Source organism: Mastigoproctus giganteus, chromosome 8, assembly GCF_048544385.1.
Source record: "Mastigoproctus giganteus isolate SK-2022 chromosome 8, ASM4854438v1, whole genome shotgun sequence".
NCBI classification, from domain to species: domain Eukaryota; kingdom Metazoa; phylum Arthropoda; class Arachnida; order Uropygi; family Thelyphonidae; genus Mastigoproctus; species Mastigoproctus giganteus.
This window is the reverse complement of record NC_143582.1, coordinates 128,872,396-128,894,796: the sequence shown is the minus strand read 5'-3', so window position 1 is coordinate 128,894,796 and position 22,401 is coordinate 128,872,396. Positions and strand designations below refer to the sequence as shown.

General features: G+C 37.7%; 1 protein-coding gene across 1 annotated transcript in view; it reads right to left on the bottom strand.

Moving 5' to 3' along the window:
- The window catches only part of LOC150081816 (transmembrane protein 120 homolog), a 375,137-nt gene that overhangs the window by 16,439 nt on the left and 336,297 nt on the right, over positions 1 to 22,401 (bottom strand). The window contains exon 11 of the mRNA XM_090380327.1: positions 17,511 to 17,579. Within this exon, the coding sequence (XP_090236453.1) occupies positions 17,511 to 17,579 (69 nt within the window). The remainder of the gene's footprint in view (positions 1 to 17,510; positions 17,580 to 22,401) is intronic.

Genomic DNA, 22,401 nt, shown 5'->3' with positions numbered 1-22,401 from the left:
GCAAGTAGTGTTTTAAGTAGTGGAGGTAGTGGTGCAATGAGTACTGTTAGTGTGAATACTAAAGCTGGGACGTCTGGTAAAGCTGATTCTCATATCTAGGTAGGTGGTGTGGAAAACGTAGTTAAAGTTGGCTGCATGGTTGAACAGGGGGTGCAGTTAGAAGAAGATGTTGCCGTAACATATTTCACAAATGATTTGTCAAATGGTAAGATAACTGATTTTCCGGATATTCAGCCTGATAATATGGTTTCTGATGTAGATAGTTTTTATTCAGAATCGGGGAGAAGAAGTACAGGCACAAATGTTCGTGAGAGTGAAATAATTGTTGCTAACATACAGGATCAAAGGCAGAGGTACCCTGACGGGTCTACTATTTTTGAGCTTGTAACAAAGTTGAAGAAAAAAGTTATTGACTACATGACTAGTGAAAATAATAAAGTGACTAAAGCTGCAACTAATTTCTTACTTGACATATGGATAGACATGGAGACTATATCAACAGCATTAGTCATTGACAATGAATGTCTTGTAAGAGGGCAGCCTTTTCTATCTAATGTTGCAGAACAAAAGGGGACTTATGCGGACAAGGTTAGGGCTGGATTCAGCCAGCCTCAATTAGGTGAACAGGTAATATTAAATGATATCTGTATGGTGGATAATAACAGGAAGCTGAGCAAAGTGGCAAGATTAAATAATAAGGTTTTTTTCAGGGCTGAGGAGTCCTCAGAACAGTATAAGTCAAGTCAGGAAGTCAAAGAAGTTATTGTTAACACATTAAAGGAAAAGTTTCAAGAAATAAAAATTAGAAATCTAAGAGCTATACGAAATAAAGGAGTCTTAGTTGAAACAGATAATGATAAGGATTTGGATAAACTCAGTAAGGCAGAGGTATTTTTTCAAAAGGGTATTAATCTGGATAAAGTAAAGTTACAGAACCCTACCATCTTAGTGTATGATGTACCTAAGGAATTAACTCAGGAGGATATTATTAGGGATTTATATAAGAAAAACCTTCAAGATTATGGATATGAGGAGCAAGAGGTCAGAGAGGGCATTGTTTTTAGATTTAGTAACAGTTCCAAGGCAAGGTTTAATAATTGGGTGATTGGGGTAGCTCCTCACATGTTGGAAAACTTGATGTGTAATGACAGGTTGTATTTTGGATATACGTCACACAAATTCAGACGTTTTACAGTTGTGACTAAATGTTTTAAGTGTTTGGGGTATGGCCACTCTATACAACACTGCACACACAAGACTGTGTCGTGTGGTCATTGTGCTCAGGGTGGCCATCTTTTTGTTGATTGCCCAAATAAAAATAAAGATCCATGTTGTGTGAACTGCAAGCGCAGAGGTAGAGCTTATGATCACTCATTAAGGAGTAGTAGTTGTCCTGAGTATAAAAAGGCCCTAGAGTTCGCCAGTACGCGTACCTATGATGGATAACTGTAGTACTTTTAATGTGAATGGTAGTTTTCAACATAAAGATGCAGGTAGTGTGCTTAAGTTGGTTCAACTCAATGCCCAAAGATGTTGTGCGGTTACTGATGAAATTAGAATGGTGGCCGTGCAAGAAAGTGTTGGCATTTTGTGTATGCAGGAGCCGTATGTTGGTTCCTTTGCACATGGACATAAAATTGTTGGTTTTCCTGCTGATGCCAGAGTTATAAGTGTAGTTGATGTGAAACCTAAAACAGCAATTGTGGTCTTTAATAAGTTATTGCAGGTAACTGTCCTCTCTGGGCTGTGTAGTCAGAACTCAACATGTGTGAACATTAGTACTCCTAGGTTGACTTTTAATTTAATATCTCTTTATTGTCCTCCAAGTCACGAAATTGTTAATTCTATCCATTATATGGAAACTGTTTTCAGTGAAATTGGTTGTAGTAATTTAATTATTGCATTGGATTCCAATGCAAAGTCTAACTTATGGTTTAGCGGCATGACTGATCAGAGAGGTCGCTTAATGGAGGACTTTATTTTAATGAATAATTTGTGTGTAGTCAATATATCAGGTCAGCCTTATACTTTTAATAATGTTCATGGCAGGTTGAATATTGATTTGACTATAGTTACTCAGGGGTTATCCAGACGAATCTGTCATTGGCTTGTGAAAACGGACTATACGAATAGTGATCATAGATCTTTGGTTTTTCATATTAATTTGGCTGATTTAAATACTTCTTTAGATTTTGATAATTTTGAATTAACTAGATTTACTTATAAGAAGATTAACTGGTCTAGTTTTGCACGGTCAGTGGCTTTAGATTTTTCAGGAGACAATATGGTTAATTTGAATTTTTTAAATGCTTGTGAGTATGCTGCTTTCGTTCAGTCTTCATTGCTTAGAGCCCTCAGTTGTGCCTCAAGAAGACAACGAGTTAAGAGGCGAGTTGTTAATTGGTGGAATGCGGAATTATCCAGGTTAAGGAAAGAAGTATTTTTATGTAGGAAGGCATATCAGAGGTATAGGCGGTGGGGGCTGAATGAGGCTCAATTTTATCATGCATGTTATAGGAATAAAAAGAAAATTTATTATAGGGCTATTTATGAGAGTAAATTAAAGGCTTGGAGAAATCTAGTTACTAGTGTGGGCAATACAGATTCCTTGGGGATTAATTTATAAACTAAGTATGAATAAAGTAGGACCTGGAGAGATAATGAATACCGTAATCGTCAATGGAGTGGAAACAACTGATTGGATTACAACAGTGCAGGCAATAACATCGGAGTTGTTTCCTCATGAGGAAGAAGGGGGGGGAGACAACAGAGCAAGAAGGCATCAAGGACTCTAATGTAACATACCTTGGGTCTGTTGATATTAGCTTATTTACTTTAGAGGAATTGAGAGCCGTTTCTAAGAAAATTAACATTTCCAAAGCCCCGGGAATCGATTTAGTAGAGAATATCGCTGTTCTTAAAATGATTGAGCTTTATCCTAACATCTTGTTAAACTTGTATAATAAATGCTTACTTCAAGGTACCTTTCCTGGGATCTGGAAAGTTGGTTTGATCAAGTTGTTAGTTAAGCCGGGTAAAAAACCAAATGACCCAAGAGGGTATAGACCAATTTCGTTATTGGCCAATCTTGGCAAAGTTTTTGAAAAATTGTTATTTTTAAGATTGAACCAAGTCATGGATAAAAATGGTTTGACCCTGCCTTATCAGTATGGTTTCAAGAGAGGGCATTCTACAGAGGATGCCATTAATGATCTCATGAATTTCACCAACCAGGCAGAGGATAAGTATGTGTTAGCCATCTTTATAGATTTTACTGGAGCTTTTGACATGGTGTGGCATGAGAGTATTCTGTCTGCATTAAGGGGTATGCAATGTCCAGACTTATTGTATAGGACGATACAGAGTTATTTGTATTGTAGGAAAATTATACTGAAAGCTAAGCATCTACAGTTTAATAGGAATCTTTCAAGAGGGTGTCCCCAGGGGTCTGTATTGGGCCCACTTTTTTGGAACTTAGTACTTAATTTATGGCTAGAACAATCAATTGAAAATCTGCATAAGATTGCTTATGCAGATGATTTGGTTTTATGTATTACTGGTAAATCCAGGGCTGTGCTTGAAATAAGAGTGGCCCAGGTATTAGAAAGTCTAGTGTCGTGGGCTGATCTGCACAAACTATTGATATCTACAACTAAAACTGTTATGATGCTTCTTAAGGGGAAACTAAATTATGCGCGACCGCCAAAAGCTTTAATTAAGGGGAGGCAGATTCCCCTAGTATCTGAGGTGAAATATCTAGGTATAAGAATTGATGATAGATTATAGTTTTTCCCACATTTAAATTACTTACACGAAAAAATTAAAAAGTTTAGTGCAGCAATAATTCGATTAACACAGTCAGATTGGGGGTTGAAAAGGAAAGTTTTAAATTTATACTACAAGGCAGTCTTCTTACCCATAGTTGCGTACGGAGCATCAGTGTGGTACTTCAGAGTTACTAACGTTAAATTTAAACAGAAATTGTTATCGATTCAGCGCTCAATGCTTTATGTTATTTCTAATTTGTGCAGAACAGTCTCAACGAATGCTATGCAGGTTTTGGCCGGGCATTTGCCTCTAGACTTGTACATTGTGTATCGGGCCCTTTGTTATTACTTAAAAAAAGGCATAGTGGTTTCTTTCATGAATATTACATCTGATGTCACTATAGAGATAGCTAAAGCTAAGAAAAATGTTCTAACACAGTTGATTGGTATGTGGCAACAGAGATGGGATCTTAGTGCAACTGGGGAGGTGACTAGATTGTTTATTCCAACAGTTGAATTTACTTATGATAGTAACAACAAATGGTTTTTTCCTTCTATGGTAACATCGTTTATTTTAACTGGCCATGGCTCATTAAATTTTAAACTACATTACTTTGGTCTAGTCAGCTCTCCTTTATGCACTTGCGGTCAACCTGAGACTTGGAGTCATTTATTATATGATTGTAGTTTGTATGTTGAACATAGAGAAAGGCTAAAAGTGAAGATTGGTAATTTAGTTAGAGGCTGTGAAAGTGACCTTATTGCTAATCAGGATAAATTTCAAGCACTGCAAGAGTTCTGTGTAACTGTTTTTCAACGGAGAAGACATTGGAATAATCTAATGATTACTAATTAAGATTTGGTTACATACATTTTGATTATTTGTGTTTTTTTTTTTTTTTTTTTTCCCTTTTAGTTTGTTTATATTATGTGTGTGTGTATATGTATTTTATTTATTTTTTCTTTTTCTTTTTTTCTTTTTTTTTTTTTGCTGGCTCTGAGGTGTGGGCAGCCTGGGAGCGGGATTGCTGGCACCCACCGGTATAGCACTACTTCCAGTGGGTGCGGGATTTTTGTGCATGAGGCACTTAAAATAGAAGACCAGGCCCAGCACCAAGTGAATATGGGCGGCCATTAGGGTCTATTCGCCAGCGGGGAGCGGCTGTGCAGGTGACAGCTTCTCCCTGATGGCGAAGAGACCTTCCATACAGGTCTATTTTGCAGAGGTTCTGCACAAAGTCAACTTTATCAGGGGGAGATAGACGGAAGTCTAGGTGCCACCTTAGACATAATAATAATAATAATAATGACTGAGGTGTACAAGGCCTTGAATGGTTTGAGCAGGCTCAATGCTGATGGGATACTTCCACTTGTTGAGATTAAGAACCTGAGGGGGCATAGATTCAAATTGAGGAAAGACAGTTGTAGAATAGATGTGCGGAAGGTTACCTATAGCCAGTGGGTAGTTGATTGCCAGAACAGACTTCCATCTGTTGCTGTAGATGTTGATAGCTTAAATAAATTAATGTTGAACTAGACAAACATTTGGAGTGACCGAATGGGTGAAGTAGGAAGGTGTGTGTTTTTTTTTTTTTTGGCTGATTCTCTATAAGCTTGCTTTCTTGTATCATGTGCCTCAACTAATGCTAATTCTAATACTAGTAATGGCTCTGGACTTCGCAGACCTGTGGATTAGTAAATACTTGCATTTACACTGAGTGGACAGAAATCATGGGATACCTACTTAGTAACAGGTAGACCCACCATTCAGTGAGGCATTGAGTCCATTAGTTCACGAAAGCATTCCACAGGTATTTCCATCCATGCTTGCTGTACAGCTGTCCATAATTCCATTGCATTCCTGGGTGGAGGATCCAGAGTTTGAATGGACCTTTCTACAGCATCCCATAGCAGTGTTTCCCAAACTTTTTTAGTCACAGAACACTTTTCATCTCACAATATGTTCACGGAACACTTTTCATCTCACAGCATATTCATGGAACAGTTTTCATCTCACAACATATTTATGAAACACATTTCATCTTACAGCATATTCACGGAAACACTTTTCATCTCACAGCATATTCACGGAACACTTTTCATCTCACAGCATATTCACGGTTCATATCACAACATATTCATGGAACACTTAAGAATCACAAGTTTAGCGGGAGCCAAAGAACTGTTTGCTAATATTTTATTACATACGATGCTGTTGTTATTGTTGTTGTTGTTGTTTTAGTTTTTAGGAGCATTAGCAACTAAGGCCATATTGCTCCAGGATATGCGGTGGTCATTCCTTAACCTTTCCGCATCCTCCGTATTTGGTGGTGACGGGCTCGAACCCCGGTCTAATCAAGAAGCGTGTGCTGTGCACTGCTGCTCCTTCCCACCTGGCTACGGAGGCGCCACATACGATGCACTGTGCATCAGGAGCATCTTTATTTCCAACACATTTAAAGCAGAAATTTAAATAACTATCATTATACTTTCATTTTGATCTTTTATTAGTTGGTTCCTGTTTTTTCACTTTGGACTTTTGGGAAACAAAAGACTGCGATTGTCCATCCTCACTTTGAAGTGTGACAATTTTGTGTTCGTTTTTATTGAGCACTACTACTAGAAGTACCTTGCTTCTCATTTTAAAGTTCCTTTTTTCAACCCCAAATCCATGGTCACATATTTTAATAATAATGCTGTATTTCGAAATACTAATAATTATCAAAAAAAAATTTATACAAGGAAATGAGTTTAGTTATGATATCGGATCGCTTCCTCCTCACTTCAATCCATGTACTCCAGGCTAATCGCAAGGTGCTTCCATAGCCAGGTGGGAAGGAGTAGCAGTGTGTAGCACACGCTTCTTGATGTAGACCGGTGTTCGAGCCCATGACCACCATATATGGAGGATGCGAAAAGGTCAGGGAATGACCACCGCATATCCCCAGAGCAATATGGCCTTAGTTGCTAATGCTCCTAAAAATCAAATAACAAACAAGCTAAATCGCATATGAATGGCATACTAGATCACCACATTGCTACTTTTTTGTAGGTGTCATTACGGCTACGCATACTTCTCTATGCAAAGCCTGCCAAAATAAAGTGTTCTGCGGTCTATTTGATTATTAGTCTATCCCAGTACAGGCAACTCTCAGTTTATGAACATTCGATTTACGAACATTCGCTATAACGAACGTCACAATCATTCAAAATTTCTTAAAGTTGCAAATTGATAGAGTTCCTTATAAAACAAAATGCCAAACGTATAGTGAACATAACTGTAAGATTTAAATAAATAAACTTTGAAAAAATGTATTTATTACAATAATTATCAGTACATTGTTGAACTGGGCAATAAAATGGACCTAGACCTTGAAGTGATTGATGTGAGAAAGCTTTTGTACTCGCATTTTGAAGAATTAACAACTGATGAAATAACTGAAACAGACACATCTAAATTCTGAAGTAACAGAAGAACCTGCTATTCCACAGCCTCCCAGAACATTTACAAGGCAGAAAATGGCTGCAGCTTTTAAATCAATTTCTGAGGGGTTGGCAATTATTGAAGAAGACACAAATATGGAAAGAATTGCAAAAGTGAAAAGAGGCATTTATGAATATCTAGCATGCTACAGTGAGATTTTTGAAGAAAAAAAAAAAAAAAAATCTAACTGTGCAATCTTCTATAAAAACATTTTTTTTTAAAAAAGTGGAAAACCCAGCTGTTTCTTCATTATCAGACACCCTTCCATCTACCTCATCTGCACCTAGTGTAACCTTATATGGAAAGCATTGAACTCTGATGAAGATATTGACGAATAAAAGTTGAATACATATGTATGTACAGTACATATATTTTGTTAGTACTCATTTTCTTTATTTCTATTTTTTAACTTATGTTTTTAATTTAAATTAACAAGTATGATATCTTGTTTTTTTTATTCTTTTTTACGTTATGTATCATATACGATAAACCATAATGCATACATACATTATGATAAAATGTATTCTATAGACCATTCAATGTTTAGTACATGGTTTTAATGCTTTAAAATGACTGCTAATTTATACGATACGTATTGTAAAAGCTCAGGAATGCAAGATACGCATACTGAACAAAACGTATAACGAACAACATCTTGGAACGGAACTCGTTCATAAACTGAGTTGCCTGTATAACGGGCAACTCTGAATTAATTAATAACTGAAAAAAAATTATGTTAAATATTATAATGATACAAAAGTGGTGTACACTACAAATATGCAAAATTTATTTTTTTTCATTATTAATTACAATTTTTCATGGAACACTTAGTGTTCCACGGGACACAGTATGAGAAATGCTGCTCCATAGGGTTCATGTCCGGTGAATGGGGAGGCCATTCCATGGTGATAAAATCTGTGGAATGGGTCTTCAAATCATGTTCTAGTCACCACAGCTCTGTGGGGAGGTGCACTGTCCTGCTGGATGCACGATGACCATAAAGGGATGTTTATGGTCTGCAAGGATGGACACGTAACCTGGACCGTTCAGAGATGCATCTAGATGTACCAAAGGTCCCAACGTGTGCCAGTTGAACACGCCCTAGACCATTACCGACCAACCATCTGCCCGAACAGTGCCTTGTTGACATGATGGGTGCATAGCTTCATGCCATTTCTGCCAGATACGCACCCTCCTGTCTGCTCAAAATAACTGGAAAATGAACTCATCAGACCAGGAGACCCATCTCCTGGATCTCCTGGTCTGATGAGTCTGGGTGCGAGGTTAGCCTGTGCGGCCGAAGCTCCTTGAAGCTCTTGGAACAGAGAAGTTTTTCCTGATTTATGTTCTGATTTATTAGCTTAAATTGTCATATTAACTTATTTTCTAGAGTAGCTTTATATTCCTAGTTATGATACCTAGTTTAAAGTTTAACTTAGACAGAGATTTTGTAGGTATTACTTAGTATCGGTAACGGTATCAAATCCACGTGTTACAAATTGAACGAGAGGTCTTTTTTTTTAACCAAATTTAGTCGATTTATTAACCAATTGTTATATCAAATTATCTTCTATAAGTAGATTATAGACCTAGTCAGGATCCTTAGTTTATTGTAAATTGAGATAGCGAGATTTGGAAGCTAATCAATACTTACGAGTCCGTAGAAGTACCGTTCGAGAATTCCCGCCATTTTTACACGATAGCATAAGCTTAGTGTAGTATAGTGCATAATATAATATTGTCAATTAATCAGTAAATATATTAATCTTGATAAACTTTATTGTCAATTAAATTGTATTTTTAACTCTATATACATATAACGACTTAATCGTAACAAATAATTAATACATAACTATAGTGGTACACGTGATACAGAAGTTGTATAAAGGGAACTCGTAGAAAACACTAGATACCGAAAAAAAAAAATATAACATAACTGTTTTGGGATATAACTTAAGGATTTAATTTTTGTTTTGAAATTTTATTGAATTAAATCGGAATCATGACTCTGACCAGAGCAGCAAAGCAAAAGGCTCAAGCTAATGGGAGTGCTGTGGTTCAGGGGAGAACTGGGGGGGCAGTTGCCCTCTGAATCACAGTCTTTTAAAATGCACTGTTTGCTTGATGTTTGCGGAGCAGTCGGGTACGGGACATGATACTGCCAAGGGGGATGTCTTTGTGTGTGCACGATGTAAAGAGTGCAAGGAAATCAGGCGACAACTCAGCGTTGTTATGGGCCTTTATGAGAGCTTGAAGGACAGGGTGGATGCCCTCGAAGGAAATAAATTGAGGGGCCCATCAAGCTCTCAGCTGCCCACATCAACGCCAGAGCTTGCACATGGTCATCAGGCAACACAGAGGCAGACCCCTAGGCAGAATGCGCTGGTCCCACAGGAACTAGTAGTTGTTGGTGACTCTATTGTCAGGGAAACGGGGAACATGCTTTGTAAAAAGGATAGGTGGAATAGGACCAGGGTATGTCTGCCAGGGGCAAAGGTTGATGACGTTGTAGAGCGGATATCATCTTTTAAGGGCACAAAAGGTGATATAGTTGTACACGTTGGCACTAATGATATTAAGAGTAGGAGACCGGCGGAATTACTTAGCAAGTACAGGTCACTGTTGAAAAAAAGCCGTGAATTAGGGTTGAATTTGAAAGTGTCTGCAATTCTGCCCAGACACGATAGGAGGGAGTATATGATGAGAGCCTTGTCGATCAATTCGGCCCTGGAGGGATTGTGCAAGGCTCAGGGGGTAGAATTTTTTTCAGCCTGGACTGTACTTGTTAACAGGAGAGATTGCTTCTACAGGGATGGGATACACTTAAATAGAAAGGGTGCAAGAATTTTTGCTGATGCTGTCGAGGCAGTGTTAAGGTGGGTCGGAAAACTGCTAGTTGGGGGGGATACAAGGACTAATAGATTAACAGTAGCCACTGGCAGAGGTGGAAGTGATTCTTGCACTGCTTCTATTGAAATGAGAAGAAGCCTGAAAAACAAGATGCAGGATATTTCAGAGACTGCTGGGAGTCATTGCGGTACAAGTAAACACATGGGTTGTGTTAGGGTAGCTAAGAATAGAAACAGGTGCATGTATACCTGCGTGTACACCAATGCTAGGAGTTTGGTAAATAAATTTGATGAATTTGAGGTATTGCTTAAAACATCAAAGGCAGATATTGTTGGGATATCAGAGACGTGGTGTCACACAGATATAAGTAATGCGGAACTGGAATTTGGGGAATACAATGTGTACAGAAAGGATAGAGAGGACAGGAGGGGAGGAGGGGTTATGCTATTAGTTAAGAAACACATAAAGTTCAAGGAAGTGAAGCCAGTCGACATCGATGGACAGGGCAGTGTCGAGTCAGTTTGGTACAGGGAAATAGAGTGGGCCAGTAAATCAGAGAGTCTCATAATGGGGGATTTTAATTTCCCAGATATTGACTGGAATTTGTGGGTTGGTCACTCACACACTAGCAAGGCTTTTGTGGATTTATTGGATGATTGTTTTCTACATCAGCATGTTCGTGAGGCAACAAGAGGGAGCAATACTCTTGATCTGATTATCAGTAGTGATTCTTCATGCATTAAGAATCTGCAGATAAATGAACCACTAGGTGGCAGTGATCACAGTGTGTTGAAGTGGGATTTACTCAAGGAGGTAACTACCATCAGAGGTAAAGGGAAGGGTTTTTGTTTTCGTAAAGGCAACTATGATGGTCTGAGACAGTATTTAAATTCTATACAGTGGGACAAACTGATGATGTTACCAACAGCAAACTCAAAATGGGAAGCATTCAAGGAACTAATCTTGGAGGCTACCAGGCTTTACATACCAACTAAGAAATATTATTCAAGGTTTAGGCCTAAATGGTTGTCAGATGAACTAATGAGACATGTGGCAGAGAAGAAAAATGCATGGGATACATACAAATTAATGGGCGACATGGAAGCCTATGATAGATATAAGTTGGTCTGTAACCAAGTCACAAAGGAGATTAGGCAGGCAAAGGCAGACTACGAAAAATCCGTGGCAAAGGATGCAAAGAAAAACAGAAAAGAGTTCTTTACATATTTAAATTCAAGAAGGAAAGGGATGAATCAGATTGGTCCAATGGATATTGATGGTTCAACAGTTGAGGATCCTGCTCAGGTGGCTAACAATCTAAACGAGTATTTTGCATCTACATTCACGCATGAGGAGTTATTCAGGAAGGAGAATGATGTAAGTAAAGTAAACATTGGCAGTGAGCTGGATGATTTTGTAATAACTGAGAGGAAAGTGGAAGAGAGATTGTTGAGGATAAACATAAAAAAGGCACCTGGGGTGGATGGGATCTATCCAGTTATATTAAAGGAGGCAGCAAAGGAAGTAAGCAAACCCCTAGCCATAATTATGAGAGCTTCTTTGGACTCAGGGGAGGTACCCATAGACTGGAGATGTGTGCAAATGTAACCCCAATTCACAAAGGAGGATCAAAGGCTGACACAAGTAATTATAGACCTGTTAGTTTAACTTCTGTTCCAGGTAAATTAATGGAGGCACTGGTTAAAGAAGCACTGCAGGATCATCTAGACAAGACTTCAGTTATAGCTCAGACGCAGCATGGTTTTGTTAAGGGCAGGTCTTGCCTGACCAATTTGATTGGATACTATGATGTAGTCACAAAAGAACTGGATGCAGGGAATAACTTTGATATTATATATTTGGATCTTAGAAAGGCTTTTGATACTGTTGCACATGGAAGACTGCTGCACAAACTGGAGCAGTGTGGCACTGGAGGCAAATTGCTGCTATGGATAAGGGGATGGTTGAGTGGCAGAAGACAGAGTGTGGTAATCAATGGACACTGCTCAACGTGGACTAATGTTATTAGTGGAGTTCCTCAGGGTTCAGTGTTGGGTCCGTTGTTGTTTTCGGTGTTTATGAATGATATTGATGATGGGATATCAAGTTTAATGTCCAAGTTTGCAGATGATACAAAGGTTGGCAGGGTTGTTAAGGACACTACTGATGCTATGCTGCTGCAACAGGATCTGGAAAGGTTGAACAGATGGGCTGAGAGGTGGCAAATGAAGTTTAACATTGACAAATGTAAAGTACTACATATGGGAAACAGTAACCCCAGAGCAACGTATCAACTCTGCGGTACTACACTGACAGTGGTGGAGAATGAAAAGGACCTGGGGGTAATTGTGCAGGCAGATATGAAGTTCTCTGAGCAGTGCAGACGAGCTGCAAGAGTAGCTCATGGTGTCTTGTCAATGATATACAGGAATTTTTCTAGCAGGGATAAGGAGGTGATTATTCCCTTGTATAAGGCAATGGTTAGGCCACATCTTGAGTACTGTATACAGGTCTGGAGGCCTCATTTCAAGAAGGATGTAGAGTTGCTGGAATGGGTACAGAGAAGGGCAACAAGATTAGTGAATGGAACAAAGGGTTGCTCTTACGAAGAAAGGCTTAAGTTTTGCAAATTACAGCGTCTGGAGACTAGGCACCGGCGAGGTGATCTGATAGAGGTGTATAAGGCTTTGAATGGTTTGAGCATGCTCAATGCCAATGGGATTCTTCATCTTGCTCAGAATAATCACCTCAGAGGGCATAAATTCAAATTGAGGAAGGACGGATGTCGGATAGATGTGCGGAAATTTGCCTTTGGCCAGCGGGTGGTTGGTTGGTGGAACCGACTTCCATCACTTGATGTTGAAGTTGATAGCCTAAACAAATTTAAAGCTCAACTGGACAGGTATTTCGAACGAACGGAGGGGTGAAATGGGAGTGGTGTGTGTGTGTGTTTTTTTTTTTTTTTTTTCTTTTGGCTGATGCTGAATAAGCTTGCTTTCTTGCATCATATGCCTCTACTAATGCTAATGCTAATGCTAATCTCCAATCATTCAAGGTCCAGTGCCGATGTCCTTTCACCTAGTTGAGGCGTAGAGTCCCGTGTCATGATGTTAGCAATGGGTCTCTGGTGAGTTGGCAGCTCCCATAACCTACGGCCTTGGTAAAGATGTTTCTGGGACCTTCCTTGTTAAAGTCGGCGGCGATCTGTGCCACTGTCGCTCTCTATTGACTGAAACAGTGCGAGACAGACATCGATGGCCACGTTCATCCACCACCTTTCTCCGGCCATAGCATTGTCCACAATGAGATGTTATTCCAGAAATGGCGTATTCCCAATACACTCTTAATACTGTCGAACAGGGATACGCAATTTGTGTACCATCTCTGCGATAGAATGACTCATGCGTCGGGCACCCTCTATTATCCCTCTTTCAAAGTCGGTTAACTCATGATGTTTATCCATCTGACATCGAATTACAATCTATGTGAATGCAGTGTACCTGCCAAGTGGTGGGTTCATCCACTAGTGAGAGGGGTGACAGTGTTGCGTTGTGCCAGGAACCAGGTATCCCATGAATTCTGTCCTTTCAGTGTATATATCAATCTTATATGTAACAGACTACTATGTATTACCTGTGATTATTTATAACTAACATTGCTATATAATGTAATGTAATGTGATCACATATCCATCTTGTGTGTACCTGCTAAGAAAGAACACGTACATTATGTATGTTATTTATGAGATTTTTCTGTATATGTGTTTTCTGTAATTGGGTAGATCTACTGGCCTATCTTGCAACTGGCTGCTAAGACAGAGCTTGGTAGTGTTATTTATATATATTGTTTTTTTTTTTTTTTTTTTTTGTGTATTGTGTTGTGATCACAGGAAATGGTATAGCAGTTTAGCGAACAGGAGGCAAAATTAGGCAAGGAATTAGGATATAAATAGACACTCCTGCCCTCATATAAACCAAAAGCCCAGAGTGTGGAAAAAAATTGGTTGGAGGAAAGTGAACGGTATATGAATATACACACACCTTTTTTTATTTCTTACTCAGCCTATCAACTTCTTCTTTTGTAAGTAATAGAATTAATGACAAAGGAAAATTTGTACGATTTTTTATCACAATTAAATCATATTTTTATTTTATGTCTAACATAAAAGGTAAAAATGGTGCATAAAATGAAGCTATAAAAACTTCATGTTGTGGATATACACAGCGTATCATAACATGTGAGACCCACTTCAGGGATGGATTTGGGACCTAAAAACAATAGAAAAAAGTTCATATAAACATAAGTCTGATTTCACCTTGTTTCCCAGTTACAAATATTTTTGTGTTCCAGCAACTATATGCTTATGTGCACAGGAAGTGCTCAAAATGACCACCATATGCCTGAATACAAGCTTGCAAACACCTCGTCATAAATCTCCTCACCCACTCAAAAGTTTCAGGTATCTGTCAGATTTTCTGGCATTCTTGTTGACTGAGCATTTCAATGTTATCAACTGGTGTGGAATAAACAGTGGCTTCCAGATGGCTCAAAAAATAAAAATTGAGTAGATTTAGTTCTGGTGAGTGTGCAAGCCAGGCAATAGGGCGGCCTGTGTGACCTATCTATTTATTAGGAAATTGCTCACCCAAAATGTTTCTTAGTGACATGGCTAAAATGAGGCAGAGCACCATTGTGCATAAACCACATGCAATGAGCAACATAAAGTATAACTTCTTTCAACAACTCAATTAAATGTTTTTTTTTTAAATAAATTGCAGTAGGATGTTCTTGTTGATCTCCCAGGCAGGACAATAGGCCTGATTAAATTGCTGCCAAGTATTCCTGCCCACACATTTAAGCTGCTGTCTTGACTGAACAATGTCATGAAGTTTTTCTTCAGCTCACTGATGAGTATTTGTGAAAATTCTGAAATTTGTGAAAATGCATCTCGTGGCTGGCAAGCTCGATGCCCCCAAGCTGCTCTACCTCATCAACTTCAGCTGTCCTCCAAGAGTCTTGAGAAGACAAAATATGCTGGCACAAGAGCCATTCAGAACTGATCAACTCATTCCATTACTTCAACTCATTCCATTACGATTCCATTACTTCAACAGAACTGCAAAATTGCTGAATGAATCCAACATTGATATCCTAAATGAAAACATTAATATCAAAAAAGAGATACAAAGGTTTTTCAATCAAACTAATAGAGAATGAAAATAAATGACTATTTTAATAATAACAACAATAATAATACTATAAAGATAGGGATACTTAGCTTTAACAAAAAAAAAAAAAAAAAAAAATTTTTTTTTTTTTTTTTCAATGAACTGAGATAAGAAATAACAATTAGAAAAAAAAAAAAAAAAATTGGGATAACAATAAGAATAATAACGCAAAGCAATTAATGCAACTACTTAATGTGAACTATCAAGAAAAGAAAACAACAAAATGCTTAGAAATACTAATTTCTCTGTTACCACAGCTTTGCTAAAATGCAAATCGCTTGTAATGCATGATATGCATTGTATATGTTGTAAATTGACCTTGTATATTTGAAATTGTATATTGATACCTGACATTGTGTACAGATTGTAAATAGAAGGATTACTATATTTCTACTGTCAAATTCCTCCTCTGTAAGGCTTCGGCTGTTTTGGAGTAATAAATAAAAATAAAAAATAAAAAAATAAAAAGTGACCACACCATCCCGAGCTTTATCAGTAAACAACACAGCGGATAAGAAATGCTGATCCTGAGCATACATATGCAGAAACCAAGTAAAATTAGCTTCTTGTGGTGGTAAGTCAGCTTCAGTAAGTTCTTGTACTCTCTGAAGATGATACAGATAAAGCTGTTGATCCTGTAAAATTCTCCACACAGTCATATATCCCATGTTCTCTGCTACTGCTATCCTTCCGGTGCTTTCACCATCATTTTCTTCAATGTGATTGAGGATCCATTCTTCCAAATGAACAAGTTTGGTGCTGACGTCTCTACCACCATCTGAAACTCGTTTTCTAACCAGTTTCCTCAAAGCATTCATGTATTCTTTGAACGGTCTTCTTATTTGGTGCATGATGATTAGGAAAGTTTTCTGCATACAGAGGTCTTCTTGCCTTGGCTGCATTGCACCTAGCTAGTCCATACATTGAGATGCATGTCTGCCCTCTCTTGATTTGAACAAGCCTCCATTATCATAGCAAATGCATAGTATCAAAATGTTAATAACAAGCTCAAAATGTAGTGCACTTGTCAGGAGAGCTAACTAAAATCACTCAAAGAACACTACAGGATCTTGTTTACATAACTATAGTAAGGGCCTCTATGAGATTTTGAGCACTGTTTGTAAACAGTTGAATGAAGCCAGCTATGCCAACACAATTTATGGAAAGAATGCTGGAATACAAAAATGGCTGTAACTCAGAAACTGGGCAAAATCAGACCTATGTTTACATGAACTTTTTTTTATTGTTTTTAGATCCTAAATTCATCCCTGAAGTGGGTCCCACAGATTAGGATATAATTGTATATAACTACTGTGTGGGTCAGGTGAGCGAATCAAGCATCATGCATATATTGTGAAGCAAATAATAAATAAAACTATCTTCATGTGGAAATGCCATATATTTGAAGTACAAGAGTGAGGCAATTTGCTTTGCAGTACGAAATATATGATGCTTTCTGTGCAAACTAGGTTTGCCATTATAGCCACTTACATAAATGGTGGTTCTGCTCTTGTACAGTAATCATAGTTTCTTTGATAAACTTTATTATTTCTGTGGCATCGATTATAAATTGCATTCATTAATGCTTTTATTTGTAAATTTTCCATGCATGATTTTTCTGACTCTCTCGCTCTTTCTCTTTCAAATAGTCTCAGTCAAACCATGGTTTTAAATTAACTGTCTAGGTAACACCTTAGTGTATTTGATACCCCAAACAATAAAACTTGGAATTTACATATCTATTAGAATCATGTAAGTGTGAGTTTTAGAATTCCTCCAGTAGAATATTCCCTTTCGATCTCCATCGTTAATTATTTTTTAGTTTGGAAAAGTTTACCGTGAAAAATTCTTTATGGTACCATGTACATCAAAAAACATCGTTGCTACGATAACTTAACATAAAGTTTCAGTTTCTTTCTTTCTTTCTTTCTTTCTTTCTTTCTTTCTTTCTTTCTTTCTTCACCTACTTGTAGCCCTAAATCTTGGCTCTGCAGTTGGTTGGGAAATTTTTTGGATAACAAGACCACTGTTTCTAATGATGTCTTACCTTATACAATATACTACTAAAATTAAAAATAAAATTTTAAACTTTCCCATTTTGAACTATCTCTAACTCTGCACATGCAAAAAATAAGCATGTGCAAACTTGTAAATACCGAATTTATTAAAAACCATGCTTACCTGCCATTCCGTGCAGTCTGGTAACATGCTCAATTTATAAAGGGCATATGCGTTGCACAGCTGAAAAACCTGTATAAAACAGTGATTTAAATAGCAATTTAGAATATTAACAGATTAATTTCAAATTATCATCAAGTGCACTATGGTATTTTTTAAAATTTATAAGTTTTAAATTGTGTGCTTTGTAATGCTCGTTATTTTAATAGTATAATGGAAACAACTATGTATAACTCAAAGATTAAGTTAAATGTCGTGTGACAAACTAATGGTGTCTAAATCAAACCACTCAAAATTGCTGCTGACTGTAACAAGACAAAATACTTGAGAGGTGTTAACTGCAGCCAAGGTATCCAATAAACTAAATTATTAAACAAACTCTAAAACTACAAAAATAAAAATGAAAACCAAATAAAAAAGCAGGTCTGCACTTAACCAGGGTAACACAGTGGAATGGGCCCCTGCAAGTATGGTAACTGCAGGAGCTGAGATGTTATTATTATTATTTATTATTATTATTATTAGCCATATGGTGCAAGGAAGCCTGAGGCTTATGCTGCACCAGCCAAAAAAAAATTCCCGAGTTACCCTAAGAGAGAGAGAGAGAGAAAGAGAAAAGTAGAAGGGAATCACCAAGAAAGAGAAGAATGATGATATCCAGCTCAGGACCCTGGGTGTGCCAAGCCCATACTCACCAGATGTGAGCCCCTGGGGTTAAATTTTACTAGCAACTCTCCCTGCACCACCCAAAAGTAAACACAGACATCCACTACTAGACAGAACAGAGAAACAGACATAAGAACACACCAAAGAAAAGAAAGCTTTGGGGAACCACAATAACAATTTGAATATGGGCATCTGATATTCTCAAAGCTTGCATTTCTATTATGACCTGCATTTACAGATAAGCAACCAAGGATGCACTGATATCAGCAATAAAGTCAGATGATGTGGTTACAAAGGAACCGGATGCAAAAAATAATTTTGATATCATATATTTGGATTTCAGGAAAGCTTTTGACATGGAAGACTATTGTACAAATTGTAGCAGAATGGTATTAAGGGTAAGTTGCTACAATGGATAAAAGGATGGTTGAGTGGGAGAAGACAGAGGGTGGTAATTAATGGGTGCTGTTCTTCGTGGACTAATGTTATTAGTGGAGTCCCACAGGGTTCGGTGTTGGGTCCTCTGTTGTTTTGTATACTTATCAATGATATTGATGAAGGTATATCAGGCTTAGTGTCGAAGTTTGCAGATGATACAAAGGTTGGCAGGGTTGTTAATGACAGTAATGGCAGTGTGCTACTGCAATAGGATCTAAATAATTTGGGCAGATGAGCTAAGAAGTGGCAACTGAAGTTTAACCTTGACAAATGCAAAGTACTGCATAAGGGTAGAAGTAACCCCAGAGAAATGTACCAACTGTGTGGTACTACACTTAAGGTGGTAGAAAATGAAAAAGACCTGGGAGTAATTGTGCAGTCAGATATGAAGTTTTCTGAGCAATGCAGACAGGCTGCCAGGGCAGGTCATGGGGTTTTGTCAAAGATATATAGGAATTTTGCTAGCAGGGAAAAGGAGGTGATTGTCCCTCTGTATAAGGCAATGGTCAGGCCATGCCTTGAGTACTGTGTACAGGTCTGGAGGCCTCATTTTAAGAAAGATGTAGATTTGCTTGAGCGTGTACAGAGAAGGGCAACAAGATTGGTGAGGGGAATGAAGGGATCCTCTTACCAAGAGAGGCTTAAGTTCTGCAAATTGCAGTGGCTGGAGACTAGGCAACCTGCGCGGTGATCTGATTGAGGTGTATAGGGCCTTGAATGGGTTGAGCACGATGAATTCTGATGGGATCCTTCCACTTCTTCAGATTACGAACCTAAGGGGGCATAAATTCAAATTAAGAAAGAACAGATGTAGAATAGATGAGCAGAAATTTGCCTTTAGCCAGAGGGTGGTTAATTGCTGGAACAAACTTCCATCTGTCGTTGTGGAAGTTGATAGGTTAAATAAATTTAAGGAGGAACTGGACAGGCATTTGGAGGGAATGGTGTGAATTTTTTTTTTTTTTTTTTTTGGCTGATGCTGCATAAGCTCATACACTTGCTTTCTTGCATCACATGCCACTACTACTACTACTATTAAACAAATGTGTATAAATGTGGTTAGTAACCTGTAACCAGGAAATGACTTAAGAAAACCGAATATTTTCACTGTCAATTGACACCTATCAATGAGCCTAAATTAAAATTACAAAATTATGCTATTTAATAAAATAAGCAAGAATCCTAACACCTGAAAATATAAAGAAATAAAATTTAAAAAAAAAAAAATTGAGGAAAATAATACAAATGTGAAAACTAAAGGTCTTGATCTTATTGTAAATCAACAAATGTTAGCAATGAACCTTTCTCTCTTGATCAAAATAGAGCAAATTCATTGCTACCTTCACTATGTTCTTCATTGTTTGGCATTTCCCACACAACCTATTTGGCACACTGGATATATCAGACCGACAAAAGCAATGACATCATGAAATGACATCATGGTAATCAGCCAATGGTGGTCTTAACACCAGACCTGGAAATCCATTCTATTATGTATACAAATAAAATTAAAAATTAAAGAGTATTTGTCATTCTGGCTGTTCTGAGTGACAACCTATCACTGAAGAGGTCTATAAACACCTTAAAGTCTCAGTTTTCCAAAACCAAAACCAAAACTTAGAGATCACAACACAGGTGACCAGTGCAACGTTGAATCAGTTTGGAGTGATGTAAGCACTGGGAAAACAAAAATGAGAGTAGGAATATGTCAGAGACCTAATAGTTGTAATGAGCATAACAATCATTTACTAACTACATACAGGCAAATATAGTAGGCCAGTAAACAGAATGTCTAATAATGGGGAATTTTAACTTTTCAGATATTGACTGTACCTCATGGACTGGCCATTCACACAGCAGCAAAACTTTTCTGGATTTACTGAATGACTGTTTCTACAGTATTATGTTAGACAGGCAATGAGAGAGGGCAATACTCTTGATGTGATCATCAGCAGCACCCCCCCCCTTCATGTATTAAGAATCTGCAGATAAAGGAACCACTAGGTGGCAGTGATCACAGTGTCTTGATGTGGGATTTATTAAGATGTAACTACTGTCACGAGAAAAGGGAAGTGCTTTTGCTTTCATAAAGGTGACTGCAATGGTCTCTCTCTCTCTCTCTCTCTCTCTCTCTCTCTCTCTCTCTCTCTCTCTCTCTCTCTCTCTCTCTCTCAGCCAGTGTTTTCTCATACTCAGCCTTGGCCTCCTAACATTATCTGTGGTACCATTACAGATCAACTTTTACCTCTTGTGGGCTTCAGTACTTTTCATCGCTTTGTAACTTTTCTGTGCTATCTTTTTCTGCTCTATTAGACTGGTCAGCTCCATATTCATTCATGTCAGCATCCTCCTTGTTGCTATATTTTTTTAATGGTATATAAGCATTCATGGGTTCTGTGATTATTGATCAAATGGAGGAGGTGGAGTCACCAAAGAGCAGGGAAAAGTGGATCAGTATTTGCAAAATTAGAAAAAGTACAGTTTAAGTCTGCCAACAGGCTTAAAGATTGGTTAGAGAGAGAGATTGGAGTATTGGGAGCGAGAAGTCTGTCATTTTGTGTGTTCAGGCATAGATCTAATTTTACATGCAGAGAGTAATATAAGTTTTCTTTTGATAGAGAGGTAGTTCACGTACTTCAGCATATAAACTATGTATTGGAGATGTGTAGTAAGTCAATGTGCATTGCCCTAGGAGCATACTACTCCATAATCTAGTTTAGCTCTTATCAGGACTCTATACAACCTTATCAAAGTAAAGTGATCAGCTTCCACTTAGTTACTGAGAGAATCCAAATGATGTTTAACTTTTGCTGCCACGCTTTTACATTTACTTTACTTACTTTTAGCTTTTTAATGTGCTCTAAAAAGGTAAGTTTAGGAACCATATGCTGATGTATACTGGTACAGCTGAATGCTGAGGTCACGGTTCCAGATCTGGGTGGAGGTTATGTTGATGGCAAAAATGGATGCACTTTGTTTTTTGGGGAAAAAATTGAAACCACTGACCTGTGACTATGAACTTATCTTAATACCTGTCCAGCTGACCTTAGTATTTCATTTTGTTCTTTGAACAAAATGAAATACTAAGGTCATTCAAAAACATTGCTACCTATTGTGTTTGAAAGGCTTAAAAATGGTGTTAATAACAGTTATAAAAAGAGTAGCACTGGGTACACAGAGCTATGGGAACTTCCTCATCTTTAGAGAAGACTTGGAACAACGATATTTTGAAGTGAAATTGGAATATGAATTTGTGCAGAAAGTTTTTGATAAATATTAGGAGGTGTCCATGAAGTCCATGGCAATTTACTGTATTTGTCAGCTTATAAGACGCTGCGGCATGGAAGACCTACTCTAAATGGAAATTTAAAATTCAATAAAGAAAGGTATAAGATTATTACCCTTATTATTTTAGTATTATTCAACATCAGATTCATTACTGACTTGATCATCATTCTTTTCACTAGTATTGCCTGTCACTCTAATATAATAATAAATGATTTTCATTGCAATCCATTGCATTACTTAAACCACATTTTTTAAAAGACTTGACCACAATTTCAGTCTTAACATCATGCCATGACTTCAGCACCCATTCACACACTTTAGCATTTTTAGCATTAGCATTAGTAGAGGCATATGATGCAAGAAAGCAAGCTTATGCAGCATCAGCCAAAAAAAAAACTTCCATTTCACCCCTCCATTCATTCGAAATACCTGTCCAGCTGCCTTAAATTTATTTAGGCTATCAACTTCCACAACAAGGGATGGAAGTCTGTTCCACCAGCCA